At 42.2% G+C, this 15,721-nt stretch overlaps 1 protein-coding gene across 3 annotated transcripts in view; it reads right to left on the reverse strand.

Moving 5' to 3' along the window:
• Positions 1 to 15,721, reverse strand: part of MGAM (maltase-glucoamylase) — a 186,545-nt gene that overhangs the window by 4,243 nt on the left and 166,581 nt on the right. For all 3 annotated transcript variants that reach the window (XM_085005252.1, XM_021079097.2, XM_021079096.2), the window contains 9 exons: positions 15,092 to 15,225; positions 14,943 to 14,977; positions 14,734 to 14,850; positions 11,600 to 11,748; positions 10,907 to 10,991; positions 9,411 to 9,467; positions 3,212 to 3,336; positions 1,818 to 1,906; positions 45 to 94 (listed from right to left, as the gene is read on the reverse strand). In XM_085005252.1, the coding sequence (XP_084861378.1) occupies positions 45 to 94; positions 1,818 to 1,906; positions 3,212 to 3,336; positions 9,411 to 9,467; positions 10,907 to 10,991; positions 11,600 to 11,748; positions 14,734 to 14,850; positions 14,943 to 14,977; positions 15,092 to 15,225 (841 nt within the window). The remainder of the gene's footprint in view (positions 1 to 44; positions 95 to 1,817; positions 1,907 to 3,211; positions 3,337 to 9,410; positions 9,468 to 10,906; positions 10,992 to 11,599; positions 11,749 to 14,733; positions 14,851 to 14,942; positions 14,978 to 15,091; positions 15,226 to 15,721) is intronic.

Raw genomic sequence — 15,721 nt, forward strand, 5'->3', positions numbered from 1 at the left:
TAAGCCAGGAGCGCTCCCTTCCCCGTGGTACCAGTCACACTCACCTGGCTGACAGAAAAGTTGGCCAGGTAATAGAGTCCTTGTTCATAGGTATCTGCAAGCAAACAACAAAGTAAGCGTGACCTGGAGCTCTGCGCCAGAATTCTAATTGCATACTTGTTTTGGTTGAGAAGGTAGGGATGATTTTTATTTCATTTTCCTTCTTCACAGAGTTCCATTTTGGGAGATGAGTCAGACGCTGAACCCAACCTCGGTTTGCACAAAATGTTTGAAATGAGTGTACACAGGCGCCTCTAACGGAGTCATAGCGGGATAATGGAAGTTTCCTAACATCCCTCTTAATCCACATCTCTTTGCTGGGGTCTACCATGCCCGACACCTTTGCAGTCACCTCCGAATTTCCAGATTCCTTCTTTTTTTTTTTTTCCCCAGGGACACACCCGCAGCTTATGGATGCTCCCAGGCTAGGGGCTAAATCAGAGCTGCAGCTGCCGGCCTAGGCCCCGGCAACAACAATGCAGCATTTCCTGATTCCTTCTGCTAGAGGCATACATATTTGCACACCCGTGCACATACAATCACATCACAAACACCAGGACTGGTGTCTCAGTCAGTTTATCTTGAGAAGTAGTAGGTAATTTTTTAAATACAATCTCCAGAGAAGAGACTCTTTGTCTTTTATCCTGAATTTATGCCACAGATTGAGAGAGAGATGATGCTCAGCATATCCAGTAAAGGTGGGCTAGCCAGAGCCTTGCTACAGGTGCCCCCATCTACACCCCACCTTCACGGCTTTCTCACTCTTTCCCATATGCTTGCTTTTTCCTAGGTTGCTTGTCCTTCAGTCAGAGGACACTGGCCATCTTCTGGAGCTGTGCTGTCCAAGACGGTAGCCACTAGCCAAAAGTAGCTAATTAACCATATTTAAATTAATTACAATTAAATAAAAGTAAATATGCAGTTTTGCAGATGCCCTTGTCACATTACAAGTGCTCAAAAGCCACATAAGCCTCATTGCTACTGTGGTGGACGGCAAGATACAGAACATGTCCACCACTGCAGAAAGTTGTATTGGGCATCGCTGGCCTTGAAATAACTAATGGTACGTGAGACACCCTCCCGAGAGTTTACTAATTCCTGTAAAGACCTCATGGGAAATTCCCCCTCATAAACAGGCCAGCTTATAGAGCCATTGGCTCTCCTTCTGGGACCGTAAACCATGTAATGAGGGAATGTGCCCTTGCATGTAAACCATATATGGAAGCACAGCCCAGTTGGTCACCAAGAAACTTTCCTTATGGCTCCTATCCTGCCATCTTCCATGGCGAATCAGGACAGCTGGATAATGGTGAGAGATTCGGGCTTAAGCTTCATATACGTGAGGCACTGGGGTCATGTACAATATGTGCCATACACTTAACAGTAACAAATGGCTTTATTTAAGCAGAGTGTCTTAACACAGGAGTTCTCAGCGTGGCGCAGCGGAAACAAATCCAACTAGGAACCATGAGGTTGTGGGTTCGATCCCTGGCCTCACTCAGTGGGTTAAGAATCTGGCATTGCTGTGCGCTGTGGTGTAGGCCATGGACATGGCTCGGATCCGGCGTGGCTGTGGCTGTGGTGTAGGCCGGAGACTACAGCTCCGATTGGACCCCTAGCCTGGGAACCTCCATATGCTGCAAGTGCGGCCCTAAAAAGCAAAACAAACAAACAAAAAAGAATCTCTTAACACAGAAAGGAAATAGCAGCCCTATCAGATACCCAGGAACCCAGAGGATGGTTTTGAGGTGAATGAATCCTAGGTGGCCCTTACTCACCAATGCTTTGCCCATCATCCCAGAAGAGCCAACCTTCAGCGGTCCCATCATCATCCAAGGCAACCTTGAAGCCCATGAATTTCTGACGGCTGCAGTGAGGTAGGAGAGAGGTGTGAGCCAAAAAAAAAAAAAAAAAAAAAGCTCAGGATATTCATAAAAACATCAAGGAAATGCTTCATGATACAAAGCCTGGGTATCGAGATTCAGAAGATGTGTGATCCAGTTCTAGTTCATTCCATGATTGGCTCATGTCAGGAATGAGTGAATCAATCAAGGGGAATTTTCCTTTAAGGCTCCAGAAGCCCATAGGGGCTCTACAATCTCTATAAGTTAACTACAAGCAAACTCACTGACTTCCTTTCTTTCCCTACTGTTTCAAGCTTTCATCACCTAATTTCCTAAATACACATATAGTGAGTTCCGTTTGCAGATGTACTAAGTTCTCCAGTTTTCAACTGAATTTTTGTAATCAAGTGATTAGAGCTGCAAGAATTTTAGTTTGACATCAGACATGGATTTTGGTCCATGCTCAACTGCCTAGTAACTGTGTGACTCTGAGTTAATCACTTAGTCTCCTGAAGCCTCTCTTTGCTCGTCTGCAAAATGATGTTGATAACCACACTTATAACATAGGGCTTATTTTTCCTTCTGTTAAGAAAAATAGAGGAGTTCCTGTCGTGGTTCAGTGGTAACAAACCCGACTAGGATCCATGAGGATGTAGGTTCAATCCTTGGCCTCACTCACTGGGTTAAGGATCCATCATTGCTGTGAGCTGTGGTGTAGGTCACAGCATTGCTGTGGCTGTGGTGTAGGTAGGCAGCTGTAGCTCTGATTTGACCCAACCCCTAGCATGGGAACATCCATATGCCATGGGCGCAGCCCTAAAAGCAAAAAAAAAAAGAAAGAAAGAAAAATAGATAATATCCAAATAGAAATCTCCATCCTAGCACAGTTCCAGGCACAGAGCAAACACTCACCTGATGTTAGCTATTACTAATTATTATATAGACTTAGGTCTAGAATTTTTAAATCTTGTTTATAAGGAACTTCAGCCTCAGGCATCAACTGCCATAGAGCTTACACGATTTTTCAGCAAGAGTGCTCTTAGCAAGGAGTCGACTAGGATCAAGACAGTCTAAAGCTAGCACGAGCCACAGTTTCTTCTGTTGGACTTCCATCTTAAACATCTCTAATTAGACCTAATATCTCACCCACGTAGATCTAAAATAGGTGTCAATAATTGTTCAAAGAGTACCAAATCTGAAAAGGGCTAAAATACAAAAATGCTTAGTAAAAAGTGCGTGGGGGCCTGCAGGTGTGGCTCAAGGACTGGTGGGCTCCATGGACCCTGAGCCAACAGGTGGGGAAAGGGACATCTGGGCACATCATTCACCTGAAGTAGGTGTTCTGTGCGGGCTCTTGCCAGGGCAGGATGTATCCTCCGCGGATGTGAAGATTAATGTGGTCCAGAGGCGCTGACAGGTCCCTCCACTCTCCTCGGGCATTAATGTCCACTCCCTGTGGGCCAGAAGCATGAGATGATGGACTGATGCACCGACCAGACATCGCGTCCACACTCTGGACCTAATGCCCGTTCAGGACCTGTCATCACACTCTTCCGTGCTCACCCAGATGCTGTGCAGCGATGAGGAAAGTGAGCTGACTCGCTTCACAAATCCTTATCTTTCACTCACTCTGTCTTCTCTTAGGCTTTACATCTTGAACCTGCCTCAGAGGTGACAAGGAGAAGTGTCTCTCGCCCCAAGCCATAAACCTCAGTTCCTAAGAGACTGTCCTTCCACGAGTTCTCTACCGAGAGAAGGCTTCTAGCCTTTAGCACTCTGGACAATTTGGGCCAAAAAAACTCTTTGTTGTGGGGACTCTTCTGTGCTTTTTGGATGTTGACCAATGTCCATTACTAGATACCCGAAGCATCTCCCCTACCTCCCACCATAACGTGACAAAGGAAAATGTCTCCAGTCATGGCCAATGTCCCCTGGTAGGTAAATCCACCCATTTGAGAATCGCCACTTTGGAGGTAAAAAGTAAAGCTACCATGACATTTCTTCATTTTTAGTCCCCGATGTTCATTCTATACAGATTTGAACTGTATAAAACTAGGAGCAGGAGTTCTCATTGTGGCACAGTGGAAATGAATCTGACTAGCATCTGTAAAGATGTGGGTTCGATCCCTGGCCTTGCTCAGTGGGTTAAGGATCCGGAGTTACTGTGGCTGTGGGGTAGGTTGCAGGCGGGGCTCAGACCTGATTAGACCCTCTAGCCTGGGAATTTCCATAAGCCTCGGGTGTGGCCCTAAAAAGCAACAGACAAATAAACAAACAAAAAACTAGGATTAGGTGATAGAAGGAAGCCCAAAGACAGGGACCACATTCTCTGGGCTGGACCCTGCTTCATGGGCCTGCCTCAAGACCACAAAGTCTATAGGACTTAATAAAAATTCCAGCCCCAAATCTCTGGGCTTCTTCAGTTTTCTTACTGCTATCATGAGAAAATTGAAATATATGCTCTTGATGACATTTTATTGCAGTATCTTCTGAATACTGGACTTTTCCTCCACTGATTGTCCTGCCTCCAAGTGAAACTTGATTCATGTAAAACCATCAAAATTATCTTCCACTAAATTCTCTATTTCTGTCAATGTCTTCTTCATTCTACTACACATTATGGCTAAATGTGATATGACACCTTGTCATGATCTCCTTTTCAGTACCTAATGAGTCACGAGTTTGCCTAATGGCCTTTAGTTTCAGACTGGGCTAGCCTAACAAATTCCTACTAAAACATCTATAAAGACATGACTGTAAGATAAAATCTAAAAGCAGCACTGTTAAAATAAGAAAAGACAACCAACATGACTCTGTACAGGTGAATTTTCATCTTTTTCAGCCATACCCGTGGCATATGGAAGTTCCCAGGCCAGGGATCCAATCTGAGCTGCAGCTGTGGCCTACACCACTGCTACACAGCTGCAGCAAAGCCAGATCCTTAACCCACCGCACTGGGCCAGGAATAGAACCAGCATCACCATAGAGACAATGCGAGATCCTTTACCTGCCATGTCACAGCAGGAACTCTGTGAATATGCCTTCTGCCTTGTTTAAAGCATGCTTTCTTATTTTAAGCATATCCCCTTATCTTTCTAAGGAGGAGAACCTTCTAGTTAACTTTTTAATAATGTATGTACAAAAGATTATCCGAACAAGTACACAGCTCAGTAAAGTTTTACCACATGAACACGTGTGAAACCACCACCTAGACCAAGAAGTGAATGTTGCCAGCATCCCTGAAAACAGTCTCATCCCCTCTCATAACAATCACCACACCAAAGGCAGCAACTACTCTGATTTCTTCCACTCTTGTCTGTTTTTGATGAGTAAGTCTCTCATCCATCTCCATAAATGGAATCATTCATTCTTTACCGTCTTATCTCTGACTACGTATGCTCAAGACTATGTTTGTGATGTTCACTATCTTTATTAGTGTAGCAATAGTTTGTTATTTTCATCACCCTATGGTATTCAGTTTTAAAAACAGAACACAACCTATTTATTCATTTTACTGTTGATGGATATTTGGCTTGTTTCAAGTTTTTTAAAAAACATTTGACAAACAATGCTGCTATGAAACATCCTTGGACTTTTTTGGTGAAAATATATATACCCCAGGAATAAACCTATAACATTATCATTTCTTCCCAGATATATAACATATATAATTATAATTAACTGGTTTATATCAAGCACATAATTAACATATACAGTGATATATTAATTACATGCATGAGATATAATTAATAACATAATTACATAATTAATCATACAATTAAGATATCATATTACAGTATATGATATGACATGATGCTATATATAATACATATATCAAACACATGAAAGCTCTAGTGCAGGTTTGTTTTTATTTTCTGGATTGACAATATTATATTAATCTAACCTGGGAGATTACATAAAAATAATAATCAAAAACATCTCTGAAAAAGGGTGATGACCTATATCACATATTAAACTGTATTAGAAATATGCAATCAGTAAAAATGTTCAGAACTGACAAAATAAGTAGCTCATAGATTAAAAAATCAAAAATAGAAAAGAAAAGAGAGACCTTTCAGACAAATTCTACCATATATAACAGCAGTATATGATAAGAGTTTAGCAAAGGAAAAATATTGGGACCCTTGACCCAAAAAGGTTTTATCCCAACATTTCACTATTCACTGAATGAATTCTAGTGACTTAAAAAAATTAATTTGACTATATAAAAGTTAAAATTTCTATTTAAAGTCATAAACAATTAAAATGCAAATGACAAAGTAGAAAAATATTTCCAAATAAATATGGCAAAGTGTTATCAACTTAAATGTGTAAATACTCTTTAAAAATCAGTACAGTTTATCTTAACAGCAAACTGCAAAAGAATAGAAAGGTCACAGAGTGTAAATGGCCTGTCAAAGGTGATCACAAATCGAATCAATGACAAGCATCAGGAACCATATTGCCTTTAAGAGTGATACAAAGATGAACATAAAATTAAAAATAAAAAACTCGAACAGTCAAAACTGACAAAGACTTAGGGAAATGAACACTCTCCTCAAGTGCCGATGAGACTGTAAATTGTTTCCGAAATTTTGCCAACTTATATTAAAGATTTTTGTACTAAGCAGCTTCTCTGGCTAGAAATTCAGATAACTGCTGGGTGATGGCTAGGGGTGGAGCTAGGCCATGCCCTCTTGAACAGACAAGATGGAAATTTAGGCTAACAATGTTTAGTTGAATGGAAGGGAGGACAGTTTAAGTTAACTCTAGAAATAGAACCTATATGAACTATATATAAACTCCTCCCTCACTTAAGCATGTAATAACCTATGTAACCACAAAGAAACCCAGCTCAGGAACAGGAGCAGCTTGAATCTTTTGCTCCAAGTGGATAGCTTAAGTTTCTATTCCATCTACCAAGTCCAAGTTTTTCCATGCTTTTGATAACATCTGTAATATATAGTTCCTCTTCATCTTTTAAAATATTAAGTATATTTTACTGACATTTCTGTAGACTGTCAATGGACTGAGTGGTGATAAAACCTTTTGGAATGCAATCTGCCAGCCTCTATCAAAATGTCCAATACTGTATCCCACTTCTGACACCAAAAAAACCCCCCAAAAACCAAAAAACAAAAACAAAATAGCAAAACAACAACCAAAAAAACCCCCAAATGTCCAATACTTTGTCCTAGCAATTTCACTAACTAAAACTCATACCAAGGTATATATATAAAATTAATCGCTCCATTAATTAGAAAAAGAAAACACTAAAACAGACAAACCAAAATCCTAACTGCCCATTCACAGAGCTGGTTTGCTAAATGATTCCATGCAATGGAATATAACACCATTGCTAAAAAGAATATGGAAGAGCTTCAAGTGCTGATATACAAAGATTTTCAAGATATGTTATTAGGTGAATTAATCAAAGGATTTCATAGTATGTTTGGTAAGGTCCTATTTGTGTAAATAAAAGAATGCACATCCTAATCTCTGCACAAATTTTTATCACCAAAGATACATAACATTGTTAATGGGGGCAGCTTTAGGAGGGGGACCAAGGATTGGGAGACAGCGATGACAGTAAATTTTCCAACGTTTTCCTTTCTCCATTGTTTGAATTTTTACTGGTGGAGGTATTTTTACTAGCCTAATGTATTTTTGGCACCCTACATGTCTTTCAAGGTATGTTTCCAATCCCATGTTCCCCTGATGTCTTCCATCCTTTAACCAGTATACCTGCATCTTTTCTTCCTCTAAATTCTACACTTGGCATTCCCGTCATGGCTCAGTGGTTAAAGAACCCAACTAGCATCCAGGAAGATGTGGGTTTGATCTCTAGCCTCACTCAGTGGGTTAAGGATCCAGCGTTGCTGTGGCTGTAGTGTAGGCCAGCAGCTACAGCTCTGATTCAACCCCTAGCCTGTGAATCTCCATATGCCGCAGGTGCAGCCCTAAAAAGACAAAAACAAAAACAAAACAAAACAAAAAGGCCATGTATAAAATCAGCAATTCCAGGAAGCTTTTCTCTTCTTTGATAGTTCTTACACTTCATATTTCTTTAGCATGGCATATATAATTATGTGCATATGTATTAGTGCTTATAACATACAAACTTAAGCGCCAGGTTAGATGGTGAACTCCACAGGGAAACTCTTCTAGGATTCCATACCCAGCTGATAAGGTGGTTTGCACCTGGGCAAGGCTAGGACCAGCATGAGACATATGAGGTGCCTAAGGTACAACGTTAAGGAAGGTACTCACTCTCAGAGGCCACCTTAAAAAGGAGTGAGTGCCTCCTTAACCTGTGTGCCCCTAGGTGCCTCACTGGCCTCACCCTGGCCCTGACCCCACACCCAGGAGCCTCAAGGTACCCAGGACAACTGTCTGTTAGTGAACAGGACAGTCAGCATGCAAACCCAGGACAGAGACTAGGCTTAAGGAAGCTGGCTGCTCCCTCTGCGAAAGCCAAGCCTGGGAGCACATACCTCCCTTAACCTACTGCCACCCAGAGGGCAGACCCAGCCCAGCATATAATGGGGTGTCAAGGGAGAACTCAGGGCTCCTTGAGACAGAGAAGGAAAGGAACAAAATTTCCATTGCCCTTGCAGGGTGTTCACCCAATCCCACTACGAAGGGCTTGGCTAAAAGGGCCCAGAGGGCTCTGCCTCTTGTTCTCCTGCTATTATCATTTGGCTGTATTTTTAGTTCTCTGCTTTGTTCTCTTCAGAAAAGTCAGCAGAGTTTTCTCCTGGTTGGAAGGATGGGAAACACCACCTTTGACCCTTCCTCAAGAATCAAACTCCGATTTGTCTGCATCCCTGCGAAAGAACACTGCCTCAAAGCGTCTGTGAAAGATGCTGTTTTCCCGGCTGAGACTCTGGGGCTCAGACTGGCCCAGAAAAGTCACACAATGGGGAAGGTCACGTTCCTTCCGCATTTCTAAATGCACCTGCAGCGCTCCAGCTCGGAGGAGCCGGGCCCTGTGCTTCTGTGCGCATTTTACGCGCTACCTAGGATGGTGCTTACCTTAGAAAATAACATTTAATAACTCCTCTTTGAGCATCCGTGCTATAAAAGAAGGTATACCGTCAAAAGACAGAGAGGAAAAGCCCCTAATACCTCTGACCTTCCAGCCTGTCAGGGAGGACATGAACAAAAACCAGAGTTTCCAGCACAGTGTCCTGGGTTAATACTAGTGTCTGCCACGACACGCCTCTGTGAATAGAGGTGGTAAAGGAAAGATGAAAAACTAACATACAAACAACATCTACAAAAGGCCAGGCACTCCACGAGATGCTGTTATACATCGCACAACAGTTCTGTGACGGAAGCTGTCTTTCCCCACTTGGAGGTGAAAAAAACCGAGGCGACAGGGTTAAAAGTGACTTGACAAAGGTCATATATCAGGTGGGTTACAGAGCCAGAATTTGACCTGAGGTCTGTCGGAGTCTAAAGCCTCTGCAAGCGTCCACGCTACCATTTCCCTGAGGGTGCATATAAATAATTAGAAAGACTTACCGTGTAATAATCATACCAGCGGGCTCTGGGGAAATAGGCAGTGACATTTCTGGCATTCTAAAATTAAAGCAACAACAACAAAAAGGCATGAGCAGTGGGTTCAGCATCTAGGGCAGAATTGCCAGTCTGCACAGTAAGGGGTCAAAACAAGAGTGATGGCCTTGGGCCACTCAAGGTGCAATTGCTGCGGAAGGCTTCCTGCCCCAGCCCCTTCTCAAACTGGGACATTTGCCTAACCGAAAATGGTGGCTTCTATAAAACTTGCTGGGATCTAGGACTTTGGCGGGGGGCGGGGGGGGGAGGAAATCACCATTTGCTTATAGACTTATCCCATACCTTCTCTAAAGAGACAAACTGAGGTTGGGTTTGGGGCAGAAAAAATTTTGGTAGGTTTATGGCACCAGTGCTTCAGAAATTATGATCAGCGCAATAACTTTTGGGGAGGATCCAATGAATTGGTATCTTAATCAGAAGCCAAATCATCAATAAAGGAAGTAAAGACGTGGCTACCTGAGGACCTCTTATAGAGGAAAGAGAAGGAATAGCCAGAAAGGACAAGATTACACAGCGCTGCACACAATCCTCCTGGGAGTTCCCGTCATGGCTCAGTGGTTAACGCATCTGACTAGGAACCATGAGGTTTGTGGGTTCGATCCCTGGCCTTGCTCAGTGGGTTGAGGATCCAGCATTGCCATGAGCTTTGGTGTAGGTCGAAGACGTGGCTCGGATCTGGCGTTGCTGTGGCTCTGGCGTAGGCCGGCGGCTACAGCTCCGATTAGACCCCTAGCCTGGGAACCTCCATATGCCGTGGGTGCGGCTCTAAAAAGACCAAAAAAAAAAAAAAATCCTTCAGAAAAGTTTTGTTTTAATGGTGATAGAGGATTGTGAGGATTTCATTATAGTAGTGCTGTCCCCACCTGACTCATACTCCTTATTTCAGTTAATGATGAAATGATTACATCTTCAAATGTATCCTAAGGATTTTTCCTTCTCAATGGTCCAATGACTCAGAATTTGTCATGTTGATTTTAAAGATGAGAGAGGTGAGGAATAGAACACCTAAGAGACGGACTTCAGCTTAGAGGGAGAGGGAGAGGCAGAGGGAGAAAAAGAAACACGTCTCTGGAAGTTCCCATTGTGGCTCAGTGGAAAGGAGCCCAGCTAGTATCCATGAGGACGCAGGTTCGATTCCTGGCCTTGCCCAGTGGGTTAAGGATCTGGCATTGCCGTGAGCTGTGGAGGAGTCACAGAAGAAGCATGGATCTGACGTGGCTGTGGCTGTGGTGTAGATTGGCAGCTGTAGCTCCGATTTGACCCCTAGCCTGGGAACTTCCATGTGCCACAGGTGCAGCCCTTAAAAAAAAAAAAAAAAAAAAAAAAAAAAAAAAAAAAAAAAAGAACATATCTCAGGACCCCTCCAGACCAGGTTTTTCTACTCGACTGTTCACCAGCCTCATAGGTGGGATCTTCCAGTCATCAGAGGCTCCCATACTCACAGGTTCCAGGACAGGGCTGACCAGGAAGGCTGGGCCCAGCAGGAACTGACTGTCTAAATCCCAGGTTACCCGGTCTGATACAAACCTGGAAAAGAAAACCAAGGTATCACAATTAAGATCCCAGAAGGTCCCCCAGCTCAAGGCCTTGAAGCACCTCCTCAGTTCAGACCCAAGTGGGAAATCCAGCTGCTTCTATGCCATCCTCCACTCTTTCACTAGGTCTCCGTTAATCAGATACGTACCCACTTTCTATATATAATGTTCTTCAAACCACAGCAATGGTTGCATTTAGACATGTTCTCACCAATCAATATCCCCATGTTTCTTAACCATGGCACATTTTAATGCAAGAATGGCCTTCATTGCTCAGATATCCTCCTGGAAGGCCTTCCTTTGTGATCTGAACTACTACAAAGATGGGTAGGTCCTTCCATGCCCAAATTAGAGCAAAATTATTCTATGCTATATTGTATATCATTTTGAGACTTTTTTTTAATTCAATAGCTTTATCAAAGAGCTAAGGAGTTAATTGACACCATGCTAAAAGAGTCATAAGGTACGGTCTATACCTAAAGAGCTTTGGGCAAAGGCAATTCGTGTCTTTAAGTTAATTTGGAAGAATTGTTTTCTTCAGCTGCCACCACATAGAAGGAAACGATCCCACGGGCCCTGGAGCCCTGGCTAGAAACTCACTCATGGAGAAGAGCCCGCACGACTGTGCTGCCCTCTGTGTGGGCCATGTGCATCAGGGTGTAGAGATACGGCAACAGGGTGTATCTGGTCTCCAGGACACTTCTGGAGATGTTCACAAAGGTGTCATTCCAGGACACAGGGTCTTGCCTCTAAAGAGAAAATAAGAGCATTCAGGGCTCACTTTAGGGGGTCTGGGGGTCTGGGGGGGCTTAAGGAGGTCAGTGAACATTTATGCCAACTGAAGATCACACATAGCTAAACCCACGATGACCACAGATGAGACACAGAATATTTTTAATAGGCTGAAAGGTCACTCACTGATGCTTTCCCAGGACAGATGAAAAAAACATTCCCCATATGCAATTTGGGTAGGGGGATATATTTAGTATAATGCCCAAATCAAAAGAATAATCTAAAAGATGCTGAGGAATATGATTCATCAGAACATGAGACTTTTTTCATGTACCTGTTAGCTATTTGTGTATCTTCTTTCGGAAAATATCTATTCAGTTCCTCTGCCCATTTCTAAATCAGATTTTTTTTTTTTTTTTTTGCTATTGAGTTGTATGAATGTCTTATATATTTTGGATATTAAATAAGTTGCAGACATGTGGCCTGCAAATATTTTCTCCTATTCTGTAGACTGTCTTTTCATTTTGCTGATTCCATGTAGAAGCTTTTGAGTGTGATATAGTCCCACTTACTTAAATTTGCTTTTGTTGTTTGTGTTTTTGGTGACATATCCAAAAAAAAAAATTGCCAAGAACAATATCAAGGAGTTTTTTTCCCTATGTTTTCATCTAAGAATTTTATGGATTCAGGTCTTATGATTAAGTCTTTAAACCATTTCGAGTTAGTTTTTGTGAATGCGGTAAGACAGAGGTTCAATTTCATTCTTCTGCTTGTGATCACCAGGTTTTCCTACCATCATTCACTAAAGGGTCTGTTTTCTCTACTGAGTACTTTCGGCTCCCTTGTCAAATATTAGTTTACAGTATTAGCTCTTAATTCTGTTCCTTTGGTCTCTGAGTCTATTTTTATGCCAATATCATACTGCTTTTATTAGTGGAATGTTTTCCAGTTTTCTTCTTGTTATAGATTTCTAGTTTCCAAAGAAGACATACAAATGGCTAACAGGTATATAAAAAGATATGCAACATCACTAATAGTCATGGAAATACAAATCAAAACCACAGTGAAATATCACCTCACTTCTGTTAGAAGGGCTATTATCAAGCAGACAAAAAATAACAAGAATTGGTGATGCTCTGGAGAAAAGGGATCCTTGTGTATCTTTGACGGGAATTTAAACTGGAAAAAAATTGGGGTTCATCAAAAATTTAAAAATAGAACTACCATGTGATCCAGCAATTCTATTTCTGGGTATATATCCAAAAGAAATAAAATTAGTGTCTTAAAGAGATATGCACTCCCATATTCATTGCAGCATTATTGGTGACAGTCAAAATATGGAAACTACCTAAATGTCCATTGATGGGTAAATGGATAAAGAAGATGTGGTACACACACATACACACACACACACACACACACATATTTACAGTGGAACATTACTTAGATATGAGAAAGCAGGAAATACTGCCATTTATAACTACAGGGATGGACTTTGATGGCTTCATGCCAAGTGAAATTAGTCATAAAAAGAGAGAAAGTTACTGTATGATATCATTTATATGTGGAATATGAAATATTTTAAGTGATAGAAACAGAGCATAGAGTGGTGGTTATCGGGCTGGGAGGTGAAGGAAATGGGGAGATGTTAGTCGAAGAGTAAAGGCTTCTTGTTATAAAGTATCCACATCTATATCTATTAATAATCTAAAAATGTATTCTATCCAGACATAATTTTCATTGAAAAAGACATATACGCCCCTATGTTCATTGCAGCACTATTTAAAATAGCCAAGACTTGGAAACAACCTAAATGTCCACTGACAGATGAACGGATTAAGAAGATCTGGTACATATACACAATGGAATACCACTCAGCCTTAAAAAAAGAACAAAATAATGCCATTTGCAGCAACATGGATGAAACCAGAGCCTCTCATCCAAGTGAAGTAAGTCAGAAGGGGAAGGACAAATACCATATGATATCACTCATATCTGCAGTCTACAGTATGGCACAGATCAACCTATCTACAGACAAGAAACAAACTCATGGACGTGGAGAACAATCTTGTGGTTGCCGAGAGAGAGAGAGGTGGTGGGAGGGACTGGGATTTTGGGGTTGGTAGAGGCAAACTACTGCATTTGGAGTGGAGAAGCAATGAGATCCTACTGTGTAGCACTGGGAATTATATCTAGTCACTTGCAATGGAACATGATGGAGGATAATGTGAGAAAAAGAATGTAGATATACATATATACACACATATATATCTGTTTGCATATGTGTGTGCCTGGGTCACTTTGCTGTACAGCAGAAATTGACAGAACATTGTAAATCAACTATAATAAAAAATTAAAGAAAAAAATTTCTGGTGATCTAACATACAACCTGGTCTCTATAGTTAACAATACTGTATTACATACTTGAAAGTTGCTAAGAGCATAGATATTAAAGGTTCTCACCACAAAAAAGAAATGATGATGAGTGAAGTGATGGGGGTGTTAACGGACCCTAGTTTGGTAGTCATTTCATAATATATATCAAAAATAAAAAAAGAAAGAAAGAAAGAGTTCCTGTTGTGGCTCAGCGGAAACGAATCTGACTAGCATCCATTAGGACGCCGGTTTAATCCTTGGCCTTGCTCAGGGGGTTAAGGATCCAGCATTGCTGTGAGCTGTGGTGTAAGTTGCAGACGTGGCTTGGATCCTGCATTGCTGTGGCTGTGGTGTAGGCCGGTGGCTGCAGCTCCGATTTGACCCCTAGCCTGGGAACTTCCATATGCTGCAGGATCGGCCCTAAAAAGACAAAAAAAAAAAAAAAAAAAAAAAAAAAAAAAAAAAACAAAGAAAAAAAGAAGAAGGAAGGAAGGAAAGAAGGAACATGAAGGTTTACGGTGTTGAAGACGTCCTTGGGGAGTACAGACTGAAGTTCTTGTAGTTAAAAATTGGAGTCAGTGTTCCTGGTGACACAAAACGTTTGTGCTCTGGGTTTAACGTCCTACCCTGGTCCCAATGGAGTTGTGGTTCCTTGAGAAGGGGTAAAAGGCCCCCAGCTGCATCCAGCGAGCACACATTTCAAACTCAGCGTCTTGAAAGAATCCACAGATATCTGCTCCCGTCTGAAAGAAGATGGGATAAAACGGGCCTGTTAGTGATTTCTGAGAGATGGCACCATCTGTCGGTGATGAGGAGTAATGCAGAGGACACTTACATAGGAGATGCCGAAGAGGCTAAACTCCATCATGCCTGCAAGGAGAACCAGAGCTGGTCAGAGAGGGCCCTGTGGCCTGCCCCTCCTCCCTCCTCAGAGAATCCTTGATCCAAGACCCCCACTCCTCTCCCCACCAGCAGCCCACACACCGATGATAGATTTCCTCAGCTGGTCCCACGCAGCCGTGTTGTCGCCCAGCCAGTGTCCTGACCAGCGGCCAGAAGAGGGGTAGGTGGAGCGAGAGATGATGATCCCTCTCTCTCCCGTCACTTCCTGCACAACTCTGCCCGGAGGGGGACAAGGAGGTGACTTAGGGCGGCGGAGGGGCTGGGGGTGGGGGGAACCACAGAGCTCCTCCTCCCTGAGCTCCTGAGCCCAGGGCATGGTGACAAAATGTTTCCTGGGTCACAGAAGGGAGTATGGAAATCTGAGCCATAATGACATCCCCACTGGCTGATTCTAGATGATGGAGATAATAGTAAAAGTTGCTCCTTTAGATAGTGTTTTACAGTGTTTTAGTAAGAGCGTCACAATGTAATAAACTCACTGGATCACCTAAAAAGAAGAAGCAATCACTAAATCTTGCTATTTATTTACTCAATATGTAGTTTTATATATTTGGGAAAGAAGAAAGTGAATTCCTTGATAAGGCTTTCCTAAGGATCATTCTTATTAATCACTGACTGAGCACACAAAATGGGAGAGCGCTAAATCCATAGAATACCAGTCGGCTATCCACCAAGATACCCACTCCCCCCCAAAAAAAATCCTAATAAGAC

The sequence above is a fragment of the Sus scrofa genome, chromosome 18 (genome assembly GCF_054392235.1).
Source record: "Sus scrofa isolate SSC_HxYL_T2T_F1_AM1 chromosome 18, Sscrofa_HxYL_maternal_Yorkshire_Landrace_v2.0, whole genome shotgun sequence".
Classification (NCBI taxonomy): Eukaryota; Metazoa; Chordata; class Mammalia; order Artiodactyla; family Suidae; genus Sus; species Sus scrofa.